Source organism: Temnothorax curvispinosus, unplaced genomic scaffold, assembly GCF_003070985.1.
Source record: "Temnothorax curvispinosus isolate PA1 unplaced genomic scaffold, ASM307098v1 QBEX01005044.1, whole genome shotgun sequence".
In the NCBI taxonomy this organism is placed as follows: Eukaryota; Metazoa; Arthropoda; class Insecta; order Hymenoptera; family Formicidae; genus Temnothorax; species Temnothorax curvispinosus.
In genome coordinates this window covers 91379-103595 of record NW_020214824.1, presented here as the reverse complement: position 1 = coordinate 103595, position 12217 = coordinate 91379, and the positions used below count along the sequence as shown (strand labels likewise).

Genomic DNA, 12217 nt, shown 5'->3' with positions numbered 1-12217 from the left:
ATCGCAAATGCGGCTCGAAATCGCACTTATAATGAAATATTCCTTCATTAAATATATAAGAATACTAAAACGAAAATTATCTTACAATAATTTTAAACATTAGACATGGTTTAATTAATCTATTCGAAATTTGTTTCTTTTTATTTATTTGTGAAAATTTTTTAGAATATGGTATTTAATAGTGTAGAACCAACAATGAGAAAAACTTAAAATTACATATAGACATTTTTTCATATTGTGAGTAAACATTTGTATATGTTTATATAATTAATTTAATATTTACTTTCTATAATTTAATTTAATAATTTCAAGTATCATTTTAATTATTATAATTATTTAATATTTAGTATAGTAAAATAAGTAAAACATCACAATTCAAAATTATATTATTTGTAATAAAAATTGTGATGCGATTCACGATAGGTATCGAGTCGCAATTGTGATGTAAAGTTTTGTAAATCGCACATCTCTGTAATTAGCATATAAAAAATATACGCATCTTTCTAAAGATCCGTCCTGAATATAGGGCAAAATAGTTTCATGCTATTTCGATCAATATTCTTTTCTCGCGGTCTACGAAAATTATTTCGGCAAGCACCGGACACGATAGATGTCCCATTTGCTCCCGGTAGAGGATCCTATTTTCGGATTCCCCCCCGCGGGTTATCGTGAACTTCTCGCATGTTCTGGCCGTCGCCGTTGATCACCCGATGCACTGCACCGGCATTGTATTCGATTTTTCATTCCGTATCCGTCCGCTGTATCGATACTTCCGAGTGTCATCGACGACAGCAACGGTGACGGTGACGACGCCGTGTACCTCATCATGCCTCGTCGGCGTCGGCGATGCCGGATCGCCACACGCGCGCGCGACTGCTGCGATACGGAAGAGTCGTCGCAGCGGTGTCACCGCAAACGCATCACCGTTACTAATATCAGTCTTCCGTTTTTTCTTTACGCAGCCTGCCAAAATGGTTTGGATTACCATCGATGATCAGGTACCGTCGTTGTATGATCGTGCTCGATCTTTTTACTTTTGCTACGATTTGTACAAGTTTAGATTAACTCTTAATTAAGATTATAATTTCGGTGAATTTGGATAGTTTCTAATTAAAAGTGGAAGGCTATCTGAACGTGAAAGGATCTCGATAATTAATTTATGATATTGGAAACATTTTTTTTTGTATTTGCAGCACGGAAGTATTTATTTCACCGAAATTATAATGGTTTTGATGTGTATTTTATTCTTTTTCCACTGCTTGGATTTTTTTGTTTACGCATGCACACGTGTTTAAACGAATGAGTTAATATATTCTCATCGTATTTTAATAATTCTTTGCTCCAAATACGATGCATATAAAAAATATATATGTTCTTATAAATCTTAATAAAAAATTTTTTGTATAAAAAAATTATATATAAGTAATGTATAAAATATGTCTATATTGTATGTTTTCTTTTTCTTGTATAATTTCTGTCCCTATGTAGAAAAAATAATAAGAATAATTGAAAATTAATTAGAATAATAACTTTTGTATTGTTTTTCTTACAAAAATAAAATTGTGATTGAATTATACAATATTCTATATGTAATTATATTGTATATACAATTATTACATTTATATATGGTTATATATGGATAATTTTTTCTCATTTCTTTAAACTTTACTTTTTTGTAAAAGAATACGAAAATTGTCCTCTTAATAAATTTTTAATTCTCATTATTTTTCCTATACATACAGAGACTATATGAGAAGAAGCAAGTATACATATATGAACATATATACACGGAGAAAATTTTATGTTAAATTTTACTATGCTGCCGCATCAACTGCGGACCATCAAGACGCCCAAGTTTAAATGCTATAGTCTTGTGTAAAATTACTATGTCCATAGCATTTAGCGATACGATCATATTATAGTATTATTATAGCATTGAATGCTATGATCGTAGCATTAAATGCTATGGACATAGTAATTTTACACAAGACTATAGCATTTAAACTTGGGCATCTTGATGGTCCGCAGTTGGTGCGGCAGCATAGTAAAATTTAACATAAAAATTTCTCCGTGTATGAACATATACTTATAATTACATATATTACACATATATATATTTATATATGTTTTTGAATAAAAAAATTTTACTGAAATACTATTGTATGTTACAACATACATCGTATTTAACATTTAGACTTAGATTTTTGATAATAAAGATAGAAAATGCGTGTAGGTAGATATAATAATTTCATGTAATGTGTAAATTGATTGTATGGATGTGTGTAAATTAATCGATGAATTAATCGCTAAGTTAATTTTGCTTTTGCTTATACGATACGTGCGAATGTGTAGCGTTCGAAATGGAATTGTGGATCTAATTTCCGTACGTTATTTTATGCAGTACACTTCGAACCTTATGCAATTTGCACAGAATAAGAACTAACGATTAGTCTTCCTTTTTTTCTCTCTGTAGCATTGCCAGTCTTTCAGTTATAAAATAAAAACTGTTGATTGAAAAAGATGTTTAAAATATCTTTCTTCATATAGGTAGAAGGTATACCTAATTTTATAGGATTAGTCGATAATCATCATTACTGTTTTTGTCGTCAATTATCAATATTTATAAATTCATATACTTAAAAAAAAAATTATTTATGATACTTAATAAATCACAGTTTTGCATGAAAAGTAGACGTAACAGAGTGTTTTTATTTTTAAATGACATTTTGTAATAGCATGGAAAACTACATTGTATAATATAGGTAGATATATAATAGGTATTATAATGGTATAATAGTGTAAAGTGGATGGTATACTGTTACAGTTTACACACTTTGTTATTCTATTTTATTGTGAATGAAATAATTATACGATATCAGATTTTATGTTATTTTTGTAATGTTGTCTTAATAGTTATAATTAATTTTGTAACTATTTGCGATCATAGTGCTATGGTAATATCGATATTAATGATATATATTAGAATTAGATGACAGAAATATATTGTTTTCATAGCATCTAAAGTTTGCTGTAGGTACATTATATTACGAGCTGGAGTTCCGCATTGCAATTCACAATTAATATCATTTATAGTATGAGACTATTTGAGCATTATATACATCTGCGCAGCGTGCTAAAAGCGATTCTAGAAGCAGTGCAGTAAACGGCGTAGAATTGTGTCACCTTGCTAAGCGTTTGCTCAGTGTGGAAGTGAAGCGATAAATGAATGCATGCGTATACACACACACACACACACATAGAGTGGTCCAACAAAAATTTTCCACCCTATTTTTTTGTAACCGACTAATTTGTGCGAAATATATCGATAATGTATCTTTTGTATGGAGTTATAGAGATCTTATATGCAATCCGATTAGTGCATGTTGGTAGAAATTTTATTTTATCAGGTAGCAAAAAGAAAAAGATTTAACAGAAAAAAATCAAATAATCTTGTAAGCTATTCTATCGGATCTTTTTTAAAAGATAGTCGATAAATACTATATAAACGCCGGAAATGTTTCAAAATGTACGCAACAACTACATTATTATTGTATGGAGACTGGTGGAGGCATAAAAGTAAATTTTTCTGTAAAGTTTGAACTTTCAATTTTTAATATTTAGAACCTAGACTTCCAAACGCAATTTTTAATTTTTTAATACCTTGACTTCCAAACACTCGCTCAAATTAAAAATAAAATACAGTTGTAAAGAGAATTAAAAGACTTTTAAATAATTTAAACGATGTGTCACTTGGCTTCTGTCACGATTTATGATTTTCGAAGAAGTTACTAATTAAAGGATGAAACAGCATGGTTGTATCTATTCTAATTATATAATGCCCTTAAAAACATAATTGACATGTCTATATATTTCGCACGAATCAGTCGGCGAGAAAAGACATGGAGTGGAAAGTTTTTGTTGACTGTATATAGCATGATATCATATATATATCGTGATAAATTTATTAGCCTTATATTTGTTTTTTTTTGTTTTTTTTTCTTAATATATCGACACTTGATACATACATCAGAAAAATTTATAAGTTGGATATTTTGTAATTGAAACTGTTTTATAAATTTGGGAAAAAAATTTTCATATGTAATTATATGTATGTGAAACTTGTCCAAACATGTTTAAATCTTTTTCTTATTATTTTACTAAATAAACTATGTAAAATACTTAGTATGTAATATGATTCCACAGCTATTCTTCCATGACGTCATCTTTCTGACGGATTGAATTTATCTGTCTTTTATCTGTATGATACTGATATGAATCTTATTCTCCGCTTGTTAGCTTTTTCGAGATTAAAATAATATTGTCGCAAAAATTATAATGCAGTCAAAACGTCTGTCTAGCATTGCAGACGAACGAAAATATTTATTATTATGTCAGTGACATAGATCAGAATTAAATATGAAATTATACTTTAAATACCAAATATAATTTTTTGGATTTGAAATTTTCCTAATTAGTTGAAGTTTGTAAGAAATAAAAAAATGTAATAATAAAAGAATCTCAAATGAATTAAAATGTTTATCGATTTTTGGTAAATTAGGTATTTTTTGAGGATTTAACACCTCTAACATGAAATGTAAAGTATAAACGTATTCACGTTATCATGAAATGGTGAATGTTATTTCTTTCGCGATCTGTTATCTTCCGTCGCGATCAATTATTTTCCGTCTATAAAAGGCGTCTATTTTTGCCACTCTATATTTGCAGCCAGAAGCTACGGTGCTTTGGAATGTAAGAAGCACGTCTGTGCCGCAATTATTTTTGCTGTACATTATATGTTCTATTTGTGATAACCTATCTACGAGATGAGAAGGTCACAACTATATTAATTAATTCATCAATGTAGTGATCGAAAGCGTTCTAAAGAAGTAATATGGATCGCCGACTCACATGCATTCCTTGGTTTTATTTTGTTGGCAATAAGCTTTTTTTTATGCATGTTAAATTTATTAATCACATTTTTCTATTGATGTTATTTATCATTTTGATTATTAATGTATTAACGTAATTAGTTTATAAATCTCTTATGAACTACGATGCGCTGTGATTGCTGTGAATAACGCATACTCAAAATCAAGTCCAAGTCATGTTAAATTTTCTATAATATTTTTTTACATCCAGCCGACAATTAACAATCTCCTAGTTTTATCTTTAGTCCGAATTTCTCCTGATCTCATTGAATTTTTTACAGATGGCTGGCAAGCAGAACACCCAGGCGTTATACGCCCAAAGTCAATTGGATCACATGTGTGCTTTGGATATCGACAGTCGAGTATCCTTCGTCCGTTTATCTGGTATTATTTGTACAATCGGACCCGCATCCAGATCTGTGGAGACCTTGGAGAAGATGATAGAGACAGGGATGAATATTGCCCGATTGAACTTCTCTCACGGATCTCACGAATATCATGCTGAGACCATCGCCAATGTTCGCCAGGCGCAAAAAAATTTGACTGCTCGCGCTGGTATTAACATTCCTGTTGCTATCGCTCTCGACACGAAGGGCCCTGAAATCCGTACCGGTCTTCTAGAAGGCGTACGTGGTTAATATATCCTAGAGTCCCTCTAATCAGAGTCTGGCCAACTTGACAAAATTCTGCGAGAGAAGGATATATATTCATAACGCTTTTTCTTTCTCTATTATATCTTTTTCACTTTCTGTTTCTCTTGCATTTGCCAAGAAATGGCGAACCAATCAAAAGTTGCTACCATACTCTGCCAGACTCTGATTATAGAGGGACTCTAATGGCCAGTCTACAATGAGTCGTTAGTCGTTAATCAGATGTCGGAAGAAATATTCATAAGCGTATCGTAAGGCAATCACAAGTCTGTAATCGGTGATCGTAAGAGGTAGCATTTGGCCAATCGCTTATGATCGCCGATTACAGACTTCCGATCGCCTTACGATACGTTTTAGCTTTTTCCGACTCTCTTCCGACATCTGACTAACGACTAACGACTCATTGTAGACTGGCCATAATACAGCCAAAATACAAAACTTTAGTGTGATGGATAATATTTAAAAATCTTACCGTTTGAATAGGGTGGTTCGGCTGAAGTTGAATTGGTTAAAGGCCAAACTTTTAAACTGTCCACGGACAAGGCATATATGGAGAAAGGGAATGCTCAGGTTATTTATGTTGACTACGAAAATATCTCCAAGGTATTAAAGGCAGGGAATCGTGTATTTGTGGATGATGGCTTGATTTCTCTCATTGTTACTGCTGTCAGTAAGTATCATTCATATGTATTGTTCTCCTTCTCTCCCTCCTTCTCTTTGTGCGTATATGCTTGCATGCATACGTGTGTAAAATAAATTACTATTAAAATTATTTTTTGTTTTTAAATATGATATTATAAAAATTGCAGTTACTTTGAAAATATAAAATTCAAATGTTGCATATTTTTCAATGTATGAAATAGTATTGATAATTTTAGTTTAAAGCTACAATTTTGATCTATTATTATATGTATCTCGATAATGAGAAATATCAATATAACGATGAAAAATATTATAAAGAATGTTATCTAATTTATCTTATTTTTTAGGTCCCAATTTAATCTCAACAACCGTTGAAAATGGTGGTACGTTAGGCTCTCGCAAAGGTGTAAATTTGCCGGGAGTGCCGGTGGATCTTCCAGCAGTATCAGAAAAAGACAAATCTGATCTACAGTTTGGTATTGAACAAGACGTCGACATGATATTTGCCTCTTTCATTAGAAATGCTGCTGCATTAACTGAGATCCGTGACATTCTTGGTGAAAAGGGTAAAAACATCAAAATTATATCGAAGATCGAGAACCAACAAGGTATGACGAATCTCGACGAGATTATCGATGCATCTGATGGCATCATGGTAGCGCGTGGTGACTTGGGAATAGAAATACCACCGCAGAAGGTATTTCTGGCACAGAAGTGTATGATTAGCAGATGCAACAAAGTTGGCAAGCCAGTAATTTGCGCCACGCAAATGTTGGAGTCTATGGTGAAAAAACCACGTGCTACGAGAGCCGAAACTTCAGACGTTGCTAATGCTATTCTCGATGGTGCTGATTGCGTTATGTTGTCAGGTAATTTATTTTTATATATTGATATTAGAAAAATTAAGGATAGAGCAAAATGATAAAATAATAGGTAGAATATGAGAAATAAAAAATAAAAGCATATACATATATAAACATGTAAAAAATAAAAGAAAAAGAGAAGAAAGACACATAATACGATAATAAGCTGGAAATACATGTGACTAAAAATGAAGACCATAAGCTTTATATTAAGGGGACTATCTGGTTTGGAGCGCTAAAAAATAACGATTTATATATATTTTTTGTGGAAAAAAATAATGCTATATCAATTTGTACACATATTTTATTTATACGTTATAGAATATCCATTTTTATCTATGAATTTTGATATACAAAAAGAAACATAAAATTTTCGAGATATCTACATGATAAATGCATATGCTAAACTTATTAAAATTATAAAAAGTTGCGAATTGATAAAAATATGTCATTATGAAAAAAAGTTTATTTTTGTACCATTATTTTTCTCATTAAATTGTCAAAGAAAAATATTTTTCAAAAATTTATTCTTTTGTTAGGTAAAATAGTTATAATTTCAATATATCAAAAGCCCAAATCATTGCATTGAGCCGTTTTCTCTCTATACTATCCAGCAATTTGACAAGATCAATGTAGACACGTCTATTGCCCGTGTAGATAATTTTATGTTATTTTTGTATATTATAATTCATGATATTCTAGAAAGATATTTTATAAAGTATAAATAAAATACGTAGAAACATGATAGCGCTACCGGTTAAAAAAAAGTATAAAAATTATTTTTTAGCGCTCCACACCAAGTGGTCCTCTTAAGTGTATATTAAGTGCATATTAAATGTAAATAGTGTAAATATTGTAGAAATGCATTCTAATATGATTAGTTGAAACTGAACAGTTATAAATTAATGTTTAAGTATATGTGGATTAAGTATTGGCATATTTACTACGTTTACACGGCCCGATTTACGCCGAAGTTATAACATTGATGTTATAACTACTGACGTTAAATGCCGTGTAAACGCTCTTTTACGACGAACTTACTACATCGATGTAATAACTTTGTCGTAAAAGGGCGTTTACATGGTATTTAACGTCAGTAGTTATAATATCGATGTTATAACTTTAGCGTAAATCGGGCCGTGTAAACGTAGTCATTGTTTATTATCGAGTGATAATATAAATTTCGTCTGGTTGCAATTTTAGGTGAAACGGCAAAAGGAGACTATCCTTTAGAATGTGTGCACACAATGGCCAACATTTGTAAGGAAGCGGAAGCTGCGATCTGGCAGAACCAAATCTTCCATGATCTTAGGAGCAAAGCTCTGCCGCCTATTGATGCTACGCATGCTATTGCCATTGCCTCTGTAGAAGCATCTGTTAAATGTTTGGCTAGTGCTATCATTGTTATTACAACATCTGGTAGATCCGCACATTTAATTGCGAAATATAGGCCTCGATCTCCCATTATTGCGGTTACCAGATTTCATCAAGTTGCTCGACAAGCGCATTTGTATCGCGGAATATTACCATTGTACTATGAAGGTATGATATCAATAATTATTTAATGTTTATTTTACAGTGTTATATGGAAAAAATCTGAAACTTATATATTATGACATGTGTTGACTTATAAATAAGAGTATATAGAGGGGTAAAAACCATAGTAGTGTAAGTCAAATTTCTTAAAATATTGACTCGTGTACATAGATGCAATTTATATATTGTATAGATTGCATCTATGCACACGAGTTAATATCTTAAAAAATTTGACTTACACCACTATGGCTTTTACCCCTCCATATAAACTCAGAATTATGTTGAACTTGTAATATGCATTCTTTCTAACAAACATTAACAAGATTTGCTTTATTAAGGTGGTTCGATGTCTACAACAAAATCCAGAGAATTTCATGAAATTTTAATATGTTGTTCTGCAATGCAAAATAGAATTATGTGAATTTTTTGGGAATTTTTCACCGTCCCGTTTTGAAAAAAATCTACTCCAAAAACCTAAAAAGTACAATTTTAGGAGTAGATTTATTTCAAAACGGGACGGTGAAAAATTCCCAAAAAATTCACATAATTCTATTTTGCATTCCAGAACAACATATTAAAATTGCATGAAACTGGCTGCATTTTTAACATAGGTTCTTATGGTTTTTATGGGAAATGACATATTGCATATACCTTCAGAATGAAATAAGTGCAAGAAAAAATGCAAATGATAAAGAAAAAGAAATTTGCACATGTAACTTAATAATTTACAAATAAATAAAGCATAAATTGCTTGATTTTTCGTCTGCATAGACTGTCATGGTTGTGAACGACGTGAACAGCAGCACGCATGATACACGCGGCGACCAATCAGAGCAATCCCCTTCATTCCGACTACTTCAAACGCTAGTGCGCTGTTTCTAGAACCCCCGCGTCCCACTACTCCCTCCGATAAAGCCATCGAACCTCCTTGAAGAAAAAAAAAAAAAAAGAAAAAAAAGTGGGTGTGTATGCGTGTTATATTTAACACTATAATCTTTATTACACAGGAGCACCATTGGCCGATTGGGTGAAGGATGTGGACGTGCGTGTACAATACGGATTAAATTTCGGCAAAAGTCGTGGTTTTATCAAAACTGGTGATTCCGTTGTAGTTGTGACAGGATGGCGGCAGGGCTCGGGCTTCACGAATACACTTCGTATCGTGTATGTAGAACGTGAATTTATTAGAGAAGACCCTGCATGCACAGTTTATAGTGACACTGATTCCTATGATGATCTCTTTTGAATGTTGCATGATACTCTGATGATATCTCATGTATTTCAACATCTCTTAATTTGCTTTAACAATAATTATACAGAATATTCATTAAATATTATCATCAAGTTGTACACTTACGATAATTAAAATAAATGACCTGAAGTCCATTAATGTAATTACATGCAATATGTTTTCATGTTATGACAGAAATATACTTTATATATAAGTAATAGAGATAGACATATATTGTGATTAATACTTGTAGTATATTTTATTTAAATATATGTCATTTTCATAAGAACCGAGGTGATTCTAATATTATTTGTGTTTCAGCATATATTGTCTTCTTAAGATATAATTTGTGAAATTAATTCAAGTATAGTTATTCGCTTACTGTGCTATCAATATTGTAGTCATATTTTTGGCAAAACCATCTGATTATTTATGTTAATTAATGTTTTCTATTTTCAGGTCTGTTGATTAAACTTGCATTGTACTGGAAAGTTATAAGAAGCATAGTCTTCGTGGATGTAGATGTAATGTAAGAAATTACAGAGTAATATTTAAACATGTATGTAACTATATGATTGCCCATTAAATACAGTCAAATGTCAAATGATACACTAATAGTAAACCTAGTATTATTTTATCGTTGAAATATATAAATACGATGCATAGAGACACAAAAAGTAGGAATACAAGCATATATGCAAGCGCGCGCGTGTATGCATGCACGCACGAACGTGTGCATGCACATAGGTGCTATTTTAATTGCATATCTCAAAAACTTCAAAAACAAGATATTCTTGAAAAAATAATAAAAATTCTTAAAATATGAAATAAAAATTTTATGGTTTGGAGAAGGAAAAAGATAAACTTAAATTTCTCAAAAGCAGCATTTTTCAAAGTCATTTTAAGATTGATCATGTTTTCATAAATAGAAATGCATAATTTTTATTCAAGCATTTGCTAAAACATGGAATTTTACGTTAAAATTGTATCAATTATTATATACAATAACGATATTTATTTGTAATATCAAGACGCGCATTGTCTGATTAAGTAAACAGTAATATTTGTTAAATGTCTCGTAAACTATGAATTTAGATTATACATGTCTTACATAATTTTTACATAAAAATTGATAAATGTCAAGATCAAGAGCGATCTCATCGACGTTCAATGACTTTGACATGTATTGTCAAGAACTCGGTTCTGACTAACTTGCAAAAAGTTTTAGCCGTCGCTCGTTGTTTATTACAAAGTTATTAACAAATATAAATGAGAAATATAACAGTTTGTGTCAATGCTAAAGAAAGTAATTTGTTGATATGTGTACTTACTGTCTAGACACGCACATATTAGTAAATTAATTCCCTTAGTACTGACACAAACTATTATACTTCTTAAACTTTTTTGTTTGCAATTTTTTAATAAACAACGGCTAAAATTTGTTGCAAGTTAGTCAGCCATGTACTTGACAATATATGTTAAGGTCATTGAAATTGCCCTTAACTTTGTCATTTTTACTGTAAAATTTTAAGCTCTATCGAACGCGTAAATAAAAATTATACATTTGCATTAAAAAAATCGATCTTAAGACTTAAAAACCGGCCACTTTTGAGAAGTTTAAAATCATATTTTTTCTTCCTTTGAATTTTCTCCATCAAACTTTTTTTTAATCAATATTAAAAGAATGTCTTATTTTTCGGATTTTAGAATTTCAAATGGGACACACTAACACAACCTCCCCCCCGCCACACCCATACACACAGTTATATAAACAATTCAATGATCAACTCGTATGTGTATAATGAATAGATAAATAATTCTAGGATTATTAACAGAAAATAAATTCTCGAATATTGAATCTTCATGTTTCTGTATAGAAATAAAGATCTTTATTTTGCATTACTGTATGTTTATAATTACCACTTCATAATTTATAATATAAATTTGTAATGTTATAAATTTAGTTTTTAGGAACGTATTTTTATTCAGCATATGGATAAAATTCTTAAAATTTTAAGTACTATAGAATTCTAAATAACGTACAGAAAACGTAAATCATTGATATTGATGCTTTCCCATTTGAAATTGATTTCTTCCGGTCATACGCATCGCTGATATCCGTTCATTGTGTTTGTCAAGTTCACGGTCAAGACCGTGGTCAAGTTCGTCTCTCACACAACATGGTTTCGGCAAAGCTGCATATAGTATATTTGTGTCAAAAATAAAATATTACTAATATAATTACATATAATTTTTCAAAGGGCACCTGATTTTTTTTTGCATCAATGGTCACGTGGGATAATTTTTACAGCCTAATTAAAAGTTATTGTTATTAATTGCATATTGGATATTTTTGATTGTTCTATA

The 12217-nt window shown here is 30.9% G+C and overlaps 1 protein-coding gene across 1 annotated transcript; it reads left to right on the top strand.

Moving 5' to 3' along the window:
• The first annotated feature begins 890 nt into the window (after nucleotides 1–890).
• On the top strand, nucleotides 891–10459 carry LOC112454404 (pyruvate kinase-like). Its single transcript, XM_025015780.1, has 7 exons — nucleotides 891–998; nucleotides 5210–5554; nucleotides 6062–6248; nucleotides 6568–7089; nucleotides 8287–8625; nucleotides 9627–9783; nucleotides 10310–10459. The coding sequence occupies exons 1-7, from the start codon at nucleotides 972–974 to the stop codon at nucleotides 10320–10322; spliced, it is 1590 nt and encodes a 529-aa protein (XP_024871548.1). The 5' UTR covers nucleotides 891–971; the 3' UTR covers nucleotides 10323–10459.
• Nucleotides 10460–12217: the final 1758 nt, after the last annotated feature.

Excerpts from the sequence above, each read along its gene's own strand:
- LOC112454404 (XM_025015780.1), top strand. The coding sequence starts at position 972 with ATGGTTTGGATTACCATCGATGATCAG. Across the intron at positions 5,555-6,061 it reads GTACCGGTCTTCTAGAAGGC|GGTGGTTCGGCTGAAGTTGA; the intron begins GTACGTGGTTAA and ends CCGTTTGAATAG. Across the intron at positions 8,626-9,626 it reads ATTACCATTGTACTATGAAG|GAGCACCATTGGCCGATTGG; the intron begins GTATGATATCAA and ends TTTATTACACAG.